Source organism: Besnoitia besnoiti, chromosome VI, assembly GCF_002563875.1.
Source record: "Besnoitia besnoiti strain Bb-Ger1 chromosome VI, whole genome shotgun sequence".
NCBI classification, from domain to species: Eukaryota; Apicomplexa; class Conoidasida; order Eucoccidiorida; family Sarcocystidae; genus Besnoitia; species Besnoitia besnoiti.
Genome location: NC_042361.1, coordinates 3,691,334 through 3,704,465, shown reverse-complemented (window position 1 = coordinate 3,704,465; position 13,132 = coordinate 3,691,334). Strand labels below are relative to the sequence as shown.

General features: G+C 54.7%; 4 protein-coding genes across 4 annotated transcripts; 2 read left to right on the top strand and 2 right to left on the bottom strand.

Moving 5' to 3' along the window:
- Positions 1–377: 377 nt before the first annotated feature.
- Positions 378–1,590, bottom strand: BESB_069280 (uncharacterized protein; the record flags this gene model as incomplete). The annotated part of the gene is made up of 2 exons (XM_029365321.1): positions 378–964; positions 1,323–1,590. 2 exons carry the CDS (start codon positions 1,588–1,590, stop codon positions 378–380), a joined length of 855 nt encoding a protein of 284 aa, XP_029218904.1.
- A 247-nt stretch (positions 1,591–1,837) lies between these two features.
- Positions 1,838–4,403, bottom strand: BESB_069270 (ACR, YggU family COG1872 domain-containing protein; the record flags this gene model as incomplete). Its single annotated transcript, XM_029365320.1, has 5 exons — positions 1,838–1,915; positions 2,293–2,348; positions 2,936–3,034; positions 3,453–3,634; positions 4,246–4,403. The coding sequence occupies 5 exons, from the start codon at positions 4,401–4,403 to the stop codon at positions 1,838–1,840; spliced, it is 573 nt and encodes a 190-aa protein (XP_029218903.1).
- A 1,683-nt stretch (positions 4,404–6,086) lies between these two features.
- On the top strand, positions 6,087–7,463 carry BESB_069260 (uncharacterized protein; the record flags this gene model as incomplete). The annotated part of the gene is made up of 1 exon (XM_029365319.1): positions 6,087–7,463. One exon carries the CDS (start codon positions 6,087–6,089, stop codon positions 7,461–7,463), a length of 1,377 nt encoding a protein of 458 aa, XP_029218902.1.
- Positions 7,464–9,543: 2,080 nt separating this feature from the next.
- On the top strand, positions 9,544–10,602 carry BESB_069250 (uncharacterized protein; the record flags this gene model as incomplete). The annotated part of the gene is made up of 1 exon (XM_029365318.1): positions 9,544–10,602. One exon carries the CDS (start codon positions 9,544–9,546, stop codon positions 10,600–10,602), a length of 1,059 nt encoding a protein of 352 aa, XP_029218901.1.
- Between the last annotated feature and the right edge of the window lie 2,530 nt (positions 10,603–13,132).

The following is a 13,132-nucleotide window of genomic DNA, read 5'->3' as shown; positions in this document are numbered from 1 at the left end:
TCTTCCGGACACAACTCACGGACACAACAGAAAAAGGAGCTCAAAAATTGGCGGGTATGAAAAGCTGTGTAGACGAAGAACGAACGAATGCGTGTGCGATGCTCCAAGATTGATGACAGACTTTTCCGAGGTGTACCTCAGGGGATAAAAGACTGCAGTCTTGTTAGCAAGGCACCTCGCTACCCACCACGTACACACCTGCGCCAACGCAGACACATGTGCGTGCACGCAGGTACTGAAATCTACCTGCGCGTGCATAGCTGCGAATCGGAATAGTCATGGATGCTCAACTCGCGTAGCACTAGGGACGCTCGCGTCACAACGCACACGCGCGAACAAACACCCCCAGACGAAGAGCCTGTCAGGCGCCACGAAGTCTAGCTACGCGCTGGGCCCGCAGCGCGAGAGTAGACATGCACTTTGTAGAGGAGCTCTGGCTCGTCGCCGCGGGGAACGAAGAACTTTTCGTCCGCAGCTTTCTGCCCGACTAGCCGCGTCCCTTCAGGGACGGCGAAGCGCAGCGAAATAATTTTCAGGCCAGGCATGCGGAGCAAAAAGCGGAAAAAGTTCGACATGCGCGCGGTATGCCGCGGAACGAGATACAGAAAAATTACTGTCACGCCGTTTGCGCGAATCAGCTCAAATAAAGGATGGTACTGCGAAGGCAACTCCGACATGCAGAGGGCGGAGGCCGCCGCGGGCGCGCTAGCCTCCGGTCCCTCTGCGGCGCTCTCTTCGCCGCTGTCCGTGGGCTGCGCGCCGGTGCCGCTCGAGTCTTCGTCGAATGGAACGCACATCTCGAGAAACTGGAAGCGCGCGTCTTGGGAGGAAAAGCAAGCAGGAAACTCCTCGCGCGCCAACTCTTCAGCCTCCTGAACCAGAAATGGATTAATGTCGACGCCGAGCGCACGGGAAACAGAAAACGACCGGACAGCGGCTCGGCACACTCTTCCATCGCCGCACCCTGAGAAAAAAAGCAGACAAGACAGGGAGATTCGCCGCGGGCGATTTGAAATCTCGGTCTTCCTGCCGCGCACAAACATCGACGAGACCGCTTCTCCCCCGCGGAGCGCGGCGTGGGATGTAGCTCTGTTCCGAAACGAAACAATTCTTACGCAACTCCAGCGAGCCGGGCCCCATGCTACGAAGGGAACTGTGTGACGCTAATCGCAAGCGAAGAACCTCGTCGGCATTCTTCTCTCCGCTGACGTCCTCACGCCCCTCGCGTCTGCCGCCAGCGTCGTCCGGCGGGGACCGCCCACGCACTCCCCGGCTCCGCGCTCTCCACGTCTGGTGACTGCTTCTCAGGCCTCAGGCCTCACCTACGTCGAGGAGGACGTCTGAGGCGCTGACGCCCCCGAAGGCGAGCGCCGCGCGAATCTGCGCCTCGGAAGCCGGCGAAAAGGGCGAGACGAGCTTAGAAGCTTTCTCCTTCAGCTGATCTTCTTCCCACTGCTCGACGGCCGACAAGCTGCTCATGGGGAACGCAAAGGTGTCGCCGGGCGAAGAGGACGGCGACGGCGTAGACGCGCAGCCCGACGCCGCGGAGCCGGCGGAAGGGTCTGAAGCCGCGGGCGTCTCGACAGTCATTGCGACTCGAAGGCAACGAAAACGGGAGAGCGATGAGAGACTCGAGCTGGATTAACGCCGTCGCGAGACGTGCGGCGCTATCCGCAAGCCCGCGCAGTGCGCGACGCTCTCGGGGCGACAGCGGCGCGTCAGAAGCGCTTTGGACTCGAGGGTTTAGGGTTCAGAGTTCCGCAGTCTCAGCAGGCGGCCTGCGGTCAGGAACTGCTGGGGTGCCGGAGACCGCGGAGAGCGGCGGAGAGAAGGAAGATCAGGACGCTTCTTCACTGTGCTGTTTGAGCGTCTCGAGGAGCTCCGCGGGGCTGCGCGTCGTCTGAATGAGAAGAACCTGAGAGTCGAAAAAAGGGAGAAAAGGAAAAGGGCGAGACTGGTATTCCCACTCTCGAAGACAGCCGCTCCTCGCCGGATCCAACCTGAGCCGCGTGGGAGAGAATTGCTGTCAGAGTAGGGTACGGAAAGCGCGACAGCGTGGACGCTCCAGTCGAAACTCAGAGCGGAGGTGTACTGAGAGAGTGTTCGCGAGACACTCCACTTTTCGCTGCGTCTTCTTGACAATGGGAAGAGGCGGGAAAACGAGCTGCAACAGCTGAAGGCCATTGAGAGACAGGACTCCTGTTTCCACAGACCAGCACGCGAACACGCAGCGGCAGCGAGGCTGAAACAGAGAGGAGAACAGGATCGTTTGTGCGGCTCTTGGCGACTTACTTTCTCGCGGGACTTGTGCCCAGACTGGAGCGTCACGTCGCGTTTCTTCAGCTTCACTGAACGAGCGTAGAGAGAGAGAAAGAGCGGAGATCAAACCGGCAGAACAGACGCTTTTTTGAGCTGACGTAAGCAGCCGACCCTCTCCCTCGCTGCTTGAGAAAGCCGGCAAGGACCACGGAAAGACAGAAACGCGGCGTGTGATGATAGAGGCACTGCCAAAAGCGCGTCAGCCAGCGAGCCAAAAAGGATGCGGATAAGCGCCCAGCACCATCAGGTTTCGTACGCGTGCGGAACGCGATCCAGGTTGTTGTCTTTTTACATTTCGCCAGAAGGTTCAAGCTGTTTCACACCCCCAGAGTGAATGCACATGACGAGGTGCAGAAATGGGTGGCGACGCAGTGTACCCCACTGTTGAACTTTCTCCATCTGTTAATCTGACAAATTAGCACCTTCGGCTGAGGCAAATGTGCAGACACCATACACCACGCCACGCCATCAGATCGCTGGCTCCCGGAGGCACGCTGCCGCTCCCGCTGAGCGGCGTGCCTCCCTGGTCTGGTTCAAGACAGAAATAGAAAGCCGCAGTCCGTGCAGTCTGCGTCTCAGCGTCGTCCCCAAGGCGAGCCGGCAGAGCGGAACTCACGCGTGTCCGCGATGAAATCGCAGAGTTCTTCGTTGGCAGCGCCTTCGCGGGCAGGAGCGTTGATCTGGATATCCAATTGTTCAGCTTGCTCGCTGACCGCTGCAGAAATACAAATGCGCAGCGACGTTCGAACGGGAGTGCGTATCAAGGTCTTCTCGGGCCTAAATATTACTTTCACCCGTGTGCCTCAGAAGATGCGTATTGTGGAGATTGCGCGTGTATGCTGGTCGCGAAACCGCGGAGAGGAGAGGAGAAAATGCATACTAGACTGGAGGAAGACACGGGGCGTAGGGGAGAGAATGAGAAAACGTCGCTGGCATAACGAAGGAGACCAACGAGACGCCGTAGGAATACGCCTCGATCTGCGTAGACCGAATGCCACGACGGCCAGTGAATGCAACCTGCACGGAGGCATAACGAAGTTTCGTTTGGCGCAAAACGTGCAGGCTAGAGAAGGGCAACCGCGACGAGATCTATCTCGAGAGACAGGTCGACAGAGGAAAGAAGTGAAGCGTACCTGGGATTTGAGACTGCTTGGCTCCCGGTTTGGCATGCACAGCGATCGTCATGCCGCCGTCAACAATTCTCATGAACCGCGGAAGCTCAGGCTGACTGCTGGACGCGCCCTTCTCGTCCTTCCTCCCTGCTTTGTTTGCTCCCTCTGATTTATTCTTCGCTGGCGCGGGTCTTCCGGTGGATCTAACCTGGACGGGAGACACAGCGAAAGGCTCTTTCTCTCGTGAGTAATGAAACGCGTGGTTAGTGGCTGAGGTCTCTTACGGTATTTGCTCGCCGGACTCAACAATTCCCCAAACGGCGAGAAGCATCAACGAAAACATTCCACAGCGTCGCTGCGAAGGCGACTGCAGGAGAGTACTTCTTCGCAGCGAGCGAACGGAAGCCAGGCGAACCGCTCGAGTAGAATGGCTCAACAGCACCCGCGCGGCACAAACATCCTCCACGGAAGGCCGCGGGCCGTTTAGCGTACAGATACGCGACAGGCCCTTTCGAAGTCTCAACCGGTGACAGGACTACGTTCATAAGGTGTGCAGAATCTCAGACAGCAAAGAATGAAGCATTTCGTAAGGGGGGGAGAAGACGACACGCAGCAAGCGTCGCGCGGCCACGAGCCAGGCAGCGAGCGAGACAGAAAAAAATCGCGAGGGAGAGAAGAGAAGCAAAAAACGAATCGCGTGTGTGTGCTGCGCCAGAGTCGACAGTCCACAAATGAGCAACAGGAAGGTAGCATTTGGAATGCGTACCGCGAGAGTCAGTCTGAAGAGACAGCCGGCAGACTACAAGTGACGAACGAGCTTACCGGCGGCATGGCTATCCCGCGGCTGAGCTGTCTGCGTGCGTGAAGCAAAGGAAAAACTTGCTCTCCCCCCAAGGAGAAGAAAGAGGTACCCGGAGGCGACAGACGAGGAAGGGGAGCGAGGAAGGCACAGATGAGTGTTCTGACTCTCATAGAGTCAACGAAACGAGGCGAGGGGTTTGTCTTTGAAAAACTGCAATGTCTCATTCACCAAGGGCACGGTGGAGCGCCCTGGGAGAAGCAGATCAATTCCGAATAGAGGAAAATGTGCATGTCTTTGGTTTCGCCGCTGCTTGTGTCGAAAGGCAAAGGCCAAAGTCCCAGGCTGCGAAGAGACGCCGGGGACCGCCAGAACAGAGGTTGAACGCGAACCCGACGAAATCGACCTCTACATACAGCAGAACAAAAGGAGGGAATGCAAGCAGGCCAGAACCATATGCAACCGGACCAAACAATTGTGTATCTCTTGTCTTGTGCCGATGTGGCGGAAGAAAGCGGCGATGCGAAGAATATCTTGACGACTGGAGCTCCTACAGGCACAGCCTGCTAGAATGCAGGGAGTTCTCGGGTAACACAGGACAGCGTGTGCAAGGCAAGTGCCCCTGCTGTCGCACTGTGGAAATTGGCATGTAAAAAGACGATTTACCTTGCAAGGGAGTGCCGAGTGCCACGCATGGGCCTGTACACGCTACTCGATTTTGTGTCTCGTCGAACTTCGCTGCATGCGCATGCATGCAGAAAAAAAAATCTGCCGCGCTTCTGCTACACAGCGTGGCACCGTTTGTAAGATGCGACGTCAGTATCGGGGGAAGCAGGGCCGGTTCGGCCGGTCGTTTACCGACAGCCGACCATGGGACAGCGTCATAGTTTTAGCGAACTGAATTGAGCCCACCCCAGTTTGTAAAAAGTGTCTCCTGGTGTCGGTTCACCACGTTGCTGTGTTGCTGGCTTCGTAGTCACTGCGGTAGAAACGATCAGCCGAACCCTTGATTCCTCGTTTCTTTGATCAGGCCGGATATCCACTGCAAAATATCAATCATGGGTTCCTTCGCTACAAAAGTACTTCTCAATAAAAGTGGCAGCACTAGTCTTAAATCTTGAAGTACAACGCATCTTTAAAACACGACATACTCTAGGCACACGACCGCGTTCTCCTCGCCGCGTGTGAGTTCAAATGCTCATCGAGGCGTCACGCCTTCCCTGTATGCGAATGTGTTCTGAAAAGTTGCACAGGCACCACCAAACCTAAAGCGTGAATGTACCAGTTAGTAGTCTAGAAATACGCCTCATGCGTCGGGCATCGAGCGTCTGCAGCGGCGGTCTGTGTAGTCAGCTATGTCTGAGCAGATGAGGCTCATGGTGTACGTGCTCTGGCATATGGGAGTTTGTACTGAGGTATGCGCTCTGCATTCGGAAGAGTGTAAGGAGTTCCTGCCGTGAAGACGTCAAATTTCAATTAGATTATCGTGTGTTTTCTGTCGAGCAAGTGAACTTGACGGACCGCGCGCCAAGCATGACTGCGTCACGTCCCTCTGCGTGAAATTGGAGGTAGCGTGTCTGGTATCATGTGCCGCAGTTGTTGCTGCCTGGTAGCTAGTCGAGCGGGTGCGTCTGCGTTTGTCTCGGTCAGCGAGTCAAATGAGTCGGCATCTCAGGTCTTGGGCGTCTACACTCCTATATTGCTGCACGATATAGTTCTCATCATTTTTCTGTGGAGCCCACCATTTGCGCAGCCGTGTAACAACAGTGAATAGTGACTAGACGGCCCCAATGTCTCCTGTGTTTGCTATCTGTTTGCTTGTCCTCATTCATGTGGGTCATCCCGCTTTTTTTTGGATGGCGGGCAGAACGGACTTGGAAACAGAGTTGAGCGCTGGTGGTCCACATGCGAATTCGATCGTGTCTGTCGAGGCCGTTAGAGATCGGTCACTCTCAGAGCCAGTTCTGGCCTCACCTGATGAGAATACTGAGCCTGGGGGGTTGATTCCGACTCCGGCATTGTCTCAGGAAGCGAGCGGCGCTCGGCGGGCGCTCAAGAACGCTGGTTCGTACCTCCTAAAACCGTTTCGTCATGCAGGCCGTTTTCTTCGGGAAGCTGGTCGCTTATTTCATCGCAGGATACTGGCGGCCCCCTCGCGCGCTTTGTGGAGAAGGCGTCTGACCACGACGATCAACCAGCTGGCCGCGCAGATGCGTTTGAAATGGAAACCCAAACTGGATGTGGAAAGCACGTGCGTCTCGGTGGCCCCCTACCTGAGGCAGATTTATTCTACTTCCTCCTTGCAAGAGGGTCAGTCTCCAGAGCGCTCGATACTGGTCAAGACACTGCTCCCACAGGGGCGGAATGTTCACTTCATGTCGCTCGTGTCTAAAGATGCGATTGCTGCGCAGAGAAAGGATTTTGCAAGCTTCTCCCCCTATGGAAGCGTCTTATTCACACTTAAGGATCAAAGCGGATCCCCGATAACTCTGCTGGAAGCCTTCCCCATTCTAACAAGTTCACCCCAAGCGAGCGCCACGGAGAAACAGGAGATTACGCAGGCGATGGAAATGATCAAAACTGCAGCTTTGTCTTCAGAAACTGGAGTGCTTGTAGATCTGCTGAGGCTGAAGAATGTCAGTGGCGTCTGGTGCCCCCGCGGCAGCGTTGGTGCAGGTTTTCTTCCGAACGTATTCATGCGTCGGCTTCCTTTTACGACGCTCCGAGAAGTGCTTAACAACATGGCGACTGATTCAGCAGATGGAGAGACGCGTCTCTACCAGCTGCGTGTCTGCTTGACAAACCAGGTCTACAGGGTAAAGTCGGAAACTCTCAAAAATTTCCCACGACATGGAAGTATTAGCGTTGACACTTTGCTGGTCACCGCAGACGGCTCAGTTCACCTGCCACCTCCGCAAACTCTCGCAACGCTAGCTGTCCCGTCTTCGGCCGTTACCGGTTCGGAAGCGACTACCCGGATGAAGTCTGCTGGCTCCTTCAGTCCAGAAGAAGAAGATTTGTCAACGTCTGAGACGGAAACTCCTCTAAGTGACGACGTCTTGTTCGCCATCGTCTTCGCTCAGATATGGTGTTCAGCAAGCAGCCTCGACCCGGTGGCGCAGGAAATACGCATACACCACCGACTTCAGCGTGAGCTTCCAGAAGAATTTTTCTCAGCATGTCCAGCAATGCCTGATGGTGTAAAAATTTTGGTTATCGAAGGGGCATTCTGAGACTTCAGTGAACTTTTGCAGCAGGCATCTTGCCTGACGAAGCAGCGGAATGGGGTTCAGCATTTGGAGCTGTCAATCGGTTTTCCAGCATGCTTCTTGTGTGTACGTGTGCTGTAGTTGTTCTTCGATCAGCGGGCAAAAGCTACGTTGTGGAGACTGACGTTGTCACGCAGTCGGTGCGGAGTTTGCTGCAGCAACTATTTCGGGATCACAGCACGCAGCATATGCACTGCTGTGTCAGTTTCTTTCCACGCAACTCGCAGTGTCTGGCGTGGAGAAGTTCTGCGTCCCTCTCTCGTCACGTGCAGCTCGCATCTGCTCTAATTAAATGCTGAAAAGGTTGAGAAGGTGCAGACCTACGAAATTGACCCGTGACCTGGTAGGATGCATCCCGCAGGTACTACACTCATGTCGATCTCCCGGAAGCGTAGTCAAAGTGCGAAATATTGCGTAGGAGCAGATCGATATGATTGAAAAGTCAAGTAGAGTGAGCTGCAGGTAACGTGATAGAAATCCATGCACAGTGCCGAAAGTCTACGTGTTTGACACGGTAGATCCGGTTCGCCGGTTTTGAGAGCTTATACGGAAGCAGTGCTTCAAACATCCGGGCGTCTGCGAGGCGTCTGTCTTTGGAAAAAACTAGCACGTGCGTTAGATCACCGCGCATCACTGCACTCTCGTACTGAAGGTATTCAAGCGGCAGATGCACCCAACAAGCTTGGGGGACCGCTGGAAGCGTTCTTCTATTGCACCGATCGACTAGTGTTTGCACTCCTGATGCGGGCATTTCCCCGCCACAGAAGTGTTGAGTCGCTGTGTGCTCCTGATGCTTGAAAAGGCCGTTGACGCGAGTTATCGTCAGTCCTCGGTGCCAAATGTGTCTCCAAATGGGGCCAGTCCCCCCCGCGTACGAGGGCATTGAATCAGCTCTAGCATCACTGCCTGCGTAGCATTGGCGTTAGCATGCATACCAGCCGTGTCGCTCCCACGAAAGCCACTATTCGCACCTATGTAGTAGTAGCGATGATGAGTTTATTGTCACATGCAGGCTGTTGCATCCAGCGTGCTCGCCACCACACTGGAGCAGACCGCACTAGCGCGATTATCACTTTTGGCCATGTGCCTTCGCATGGAGTCATAAACGCCAAGACAAGGACTGCGTGCAGGTTTTCACGACACCTCTGAGAACTGGTACTTGTGCGTGTGCATATGTGTGAACCTGGAGGAAGTGCGAGTTATCTGCTACGTTGTTCATTTCAACGAACAAGGTGCCGAAGTGACTCTCACATTGTTGCGCTTTCCGCCTTATCGAGAATCAGGAGACCACTTCGGGTCACTACGGTACCGAGATTCAGGTTTCGTGCGTGCGCTGGCATGTTACCGTGTGCCTCCGTGACGGGTGGCAGGCAGCTAGCCAGCAACGAGGAACCCCTGTCTCGCCGAGCTGAGTCACCGGGTGCTCGTGACCAGAACACTCCCCCGTGATGCTGTAGTTTTCGATTTCTATAGATTTCGCCTGTTGATTTTCGCCTGTGCTGCGGCTTCTGTTCCATTTTTTGTATAGAATACCAGGGGCCCGGAAGACGATTTCCTTGCGAGAATGTCTCGTTTTTCAGTGTTTCTCATACTTGTCTTCGTGCAGACAGGGGATCGTGGCTGTCTGCAGCGTTGGAGAGCACCCAGAAATACGCAGCAGACAAGTGTAATCACACGTACCCTTCTCCAAAGCGCACCATTGTTCACAGAGGCGTTTCGGAATTCACCAACGGCAGCGCCGTCCCCAGATGACGTTCCGGGCGTTTCGCCGTTGGAACCAGAGTTACAGCCGGTCACTGGTCACCAGAATGAGGAACCTACTACTTTGTCACCAGGTGGAGCTGATGCAGAGGGAGCTCCGCCGTCGACTCTGGCACAAAAGCCTCATCCGGGCACCCGTCAGCATCTGCTACGAAGGGCTCGCACTTTTTTGGCAAAGCCGTTCCGTCATGCAGGTCGTCTCGTTGGGAAGGCCGGTCGCTGGATTGGACGCAAGGTGATTGCCGCCTCGGTCCGTTTCGTTTGGAGGAGACAATTCGCAAAGATGGTGAACAGGATGGGTGCCTTGGTCCGGACACAGTGGACAATGGAAAACAAGGTTACGCATGGATGCGACACTTTAGCGTCTTTCGTTGTGCGCCGCCGCTCGAGTGGCGGGTCGCCGGAAGAGCAGCCTGTAGAGGTTACAGCCGTTATCAACAGGTTGTTTCCTCAAGCAGTCAGCGTACCCTTGAAATCTAGAATCACTAAAGTTGCCACTGTTGTGAAAAGACGCGACTTTGTGGGTCTCACCTCGTATGGAAGTGTACTGTATAAACTCGAGAGTCTTAACAGTGCGCCTGAGACCCTCCTTGAGGCCTTCCCCATTGTCGTTGGGCCGACGGGTGTGAGCGGCTCATTCATGAAGGAAACAGTGCAAGCGATGAATATGATCAGAGCTGCGACATCAGGACAATCAGGTTATGGAATTCCCTTAGATTTGATGATGCTGAAAAAAGCCAGTGGCATCTGGTGCCCGAGAAGATACTCAGATCCTGCCATTATTCCCAATGTATTCATGCGTCGGCTTCTAATGAAAACGCTCCGAGAAGTTCTGATGGATATGGCGGTGGAAGCGGCTACCGAAACTCCCGGGCGGGGACCTTTGCATGAGGCGCGGCTCTGCCTGACAAGGCAGGTGAAAGAGGCAAAAATGGTGTCGCTCAACACGCGAGCTGCACGTGGACGCATTAGCATCGACACGGTGTTTGTCAGCAGCAACGGTGCAGTTCATGTGCAGGCGCAGTTTCCTTCTGAGCCTGCCCCTGCACTTTCCGTCGGTGCCGCTACCGCTGCTGACCAGCGTCCACCTCAGGCCAGCACCGGGGCACTGAGAGACAGTAACGAAGACGTGGATGCGGCAGCGGATACTGCTTTGACGAGCGAGGTTACCTTCGCCATCGTGCTCGCTCAGATATGGTGCCCAAGCCGTCAGTTTGACGAGGTAGCGCAAGAGGTACTGTCATATCATCAGTCAAAGCGCGAACTGTCAAACGAGTTTTTTGAGAAGTGTGCGGCAGTCCCCGATATTGTCCGTGGTGTCATCGCCGAGGCTGCTTTGTGAGCTCACTTCAGTGCCAGATGGTTTTCCATTCCATCGGATGGTGCGTGCATTGTCGGCTGCTCCTCGTGGGCATTCCGGCGTCGGGAACGGTCAATACGTTTTAGTAAATGCACGTGTGTTAGGCACATATTCTCTATCGAACTGAGGGAAGTAGCTGAGGACACACTCGCGATACGCAGTGTGTGCGTGGTTGCCAGATTTCTGTCTCGTTCAGAGCGTGGATCGAAAAGCCATCAGCTACTCAAAAAATGCGGTGAAGCATTTTGAGCGTCGTGCATACTCCAGCAAAGGGATATGTTTTGCTGTGCAGCTGTAGCATGCAGCTGAAGATCCCGGAGCCATTGTAGAGCTGTGCTCTTTCGTCAATTTCTCTGCTTGAGACACGGTCGCGTGACTGCGCGAACCAGATACGAGAGACTGGTGATGAGGATCATCGTTACATGGGGCCTGTGGGCCTCGTGGAGCACACCTAAAGCTTCGTGGCGTCACCTGGCTTTCTTTCCCGCCCATGGAAACTCACGGGGATGCCGCAGGAAATTCTGCCGAAACAGCTCCCTCTGGCGTGTGCAAACTTCCACCTGCACGCCTCATGTAGCTTGCGGAGTTATAGGGATCTGCACCAGCGCAGCAATGCCGCGAGTCAGAGGCACCGCTTTTGCCACTGGAAGCCGTTTCGTGCTCTCCATCGTCGTACACTAGAGTCAAGAGAGAGTTTAGCTATGTGCAGCGGCGAGCAGAGCGTATGCGCCTCCGAATATCTTCTTTTTGATGCCTGAAGCAGTTGATGACCTGGAGAGCTTGTTGAAGTCCCTGCACACCACGAGCACGACAACAGGGCCGTATACCCGCGCTGCGTCGCTAGTTCGGGCAAATATAAGCATTCAAACGGTCGAAGCCAAAGCGCATAAGGCAGGACTCATGCACGGACGGCTTGCTGCATCAGACGTACTTATGGAAACGGAGCTGTGCGTTTGGGTGGCTTCGCCTTGGCGCGCCGCGAACAGTTACCTTCAACACTTGCAGAATCGGATGATGCGGAGCGGCTTGCGGCACTGATGTTACAGATCTGGTGTCCTGCTTTGAATTTGGAAGAAGTTACGGAGGCTGTTCGCTCTGCCCCGTCTATAAAAGCGGGGGTGTCTGCAGACATTCTGTGAAAGTGTAATTTACCAGTTCCAGCGAAGAAACTTGTGGCATGGCAAACGGCACACTTCTTCCGGTAGCGGCGGTTGGGAGCCCTGACTTCCAGGCGTTGCAGGATTTGACTAGGCAGGGACGCTGACTGGCTTCTGTTGCAGTTCCCCCCGAAGCGATATCATTCCTGCTGCCTCTTCCTCATGGGCTGAAGGTCGATTAATGACCGTCGGCCTCGCAAGCGATGCGGTAGCTGGTTCCATCTGCGGATGGTATGCCAGGCGTAAGAATGCTTGCTGCGGAAAAGCGGGGCAGCTCCACAGTAGCCCGCCAGCAACTTTGTTGTACGACGAACGAAATGGGAGCACGTGTTGCAGGAAGATGACCAGGGCGCCTTCCGCCGAGGCCAAACCCTACTGGGTTTCCAATCAAAAGGCAACTGTTCTGCCTGTTTTCTCAGTGTGCGTAGGCCTAAATGAAAATCTGGGTGGAAAAGGCCGTGTCCCATCAGTTTAGAATGCGAAGCATTTTGTGTTCGAAGTGTTTTTGCTGGGGGCCCAGTTTCCGTCGACGTTTGAGGATTACACGAGGCACGGTTAAAACGTCTCCAGGATTCATTCCCTGTGAACCACACCCGCAACACTTTTTCCATTCTTCACCAGGATTTTTAGCGTACCAGCAGTGAGGCCCGTCAGAGTTTTTGCTCTATCACAGTGCCTGTAGCGTTGCTGAAAAACAATGTGGCACTGTTCACGGTTCGAGGGGTGTGAACGGGCTCAGAGGTTCCAACTCCAGACCACCTGCAGGAGGTTTAGTTAATTTCGGATACTTGTCCTTCGCCCGCGTGTGAGCATGAGCCCGAATTCCTGTGAAAGGGAACGAAAAGCCTCTCGGCAGGGAGGTTGCATCACGCTGCACGTCTTGCCACTCTGTTGCTCGCATTTTGTAATGTCATCCCTTTTGTCTACATCAGCTCGGCGGCGGGATACCGTTGTGCTCAAATCTCTATTTCTCTCCTGTCTGCGAAGCTACTTTGTCGATAGCCCATGGCCGGAGGTGCTGGAGGGCGGTGCTTCTGTTCTTGAAGGCCGCTGAGTCCTCAGCATCCCCAAATGGAGGGTCAGTAGCTTCGGGAGCTCGAATCCGAAAAAGATTTCTCCTTACGGCCTCTTTGAATTCGTTATCGCGAGCTATGCACGAGCGTTGCATACCGTTATTCTTGCCGGCTGAGGCGAGGGCACCGCGGGCGTGATTCACAGGTAGGTATGTACGTAAGAACCTAACATGAATACACCTGTGCGTATGCAGTTTCATGCACCATGCATGAATATAAGCGGTTGGCAAGATGTTTGTGAACTGTCAAGCGGATCTTCCTTTTTTTTTTAACTTTCTGGGC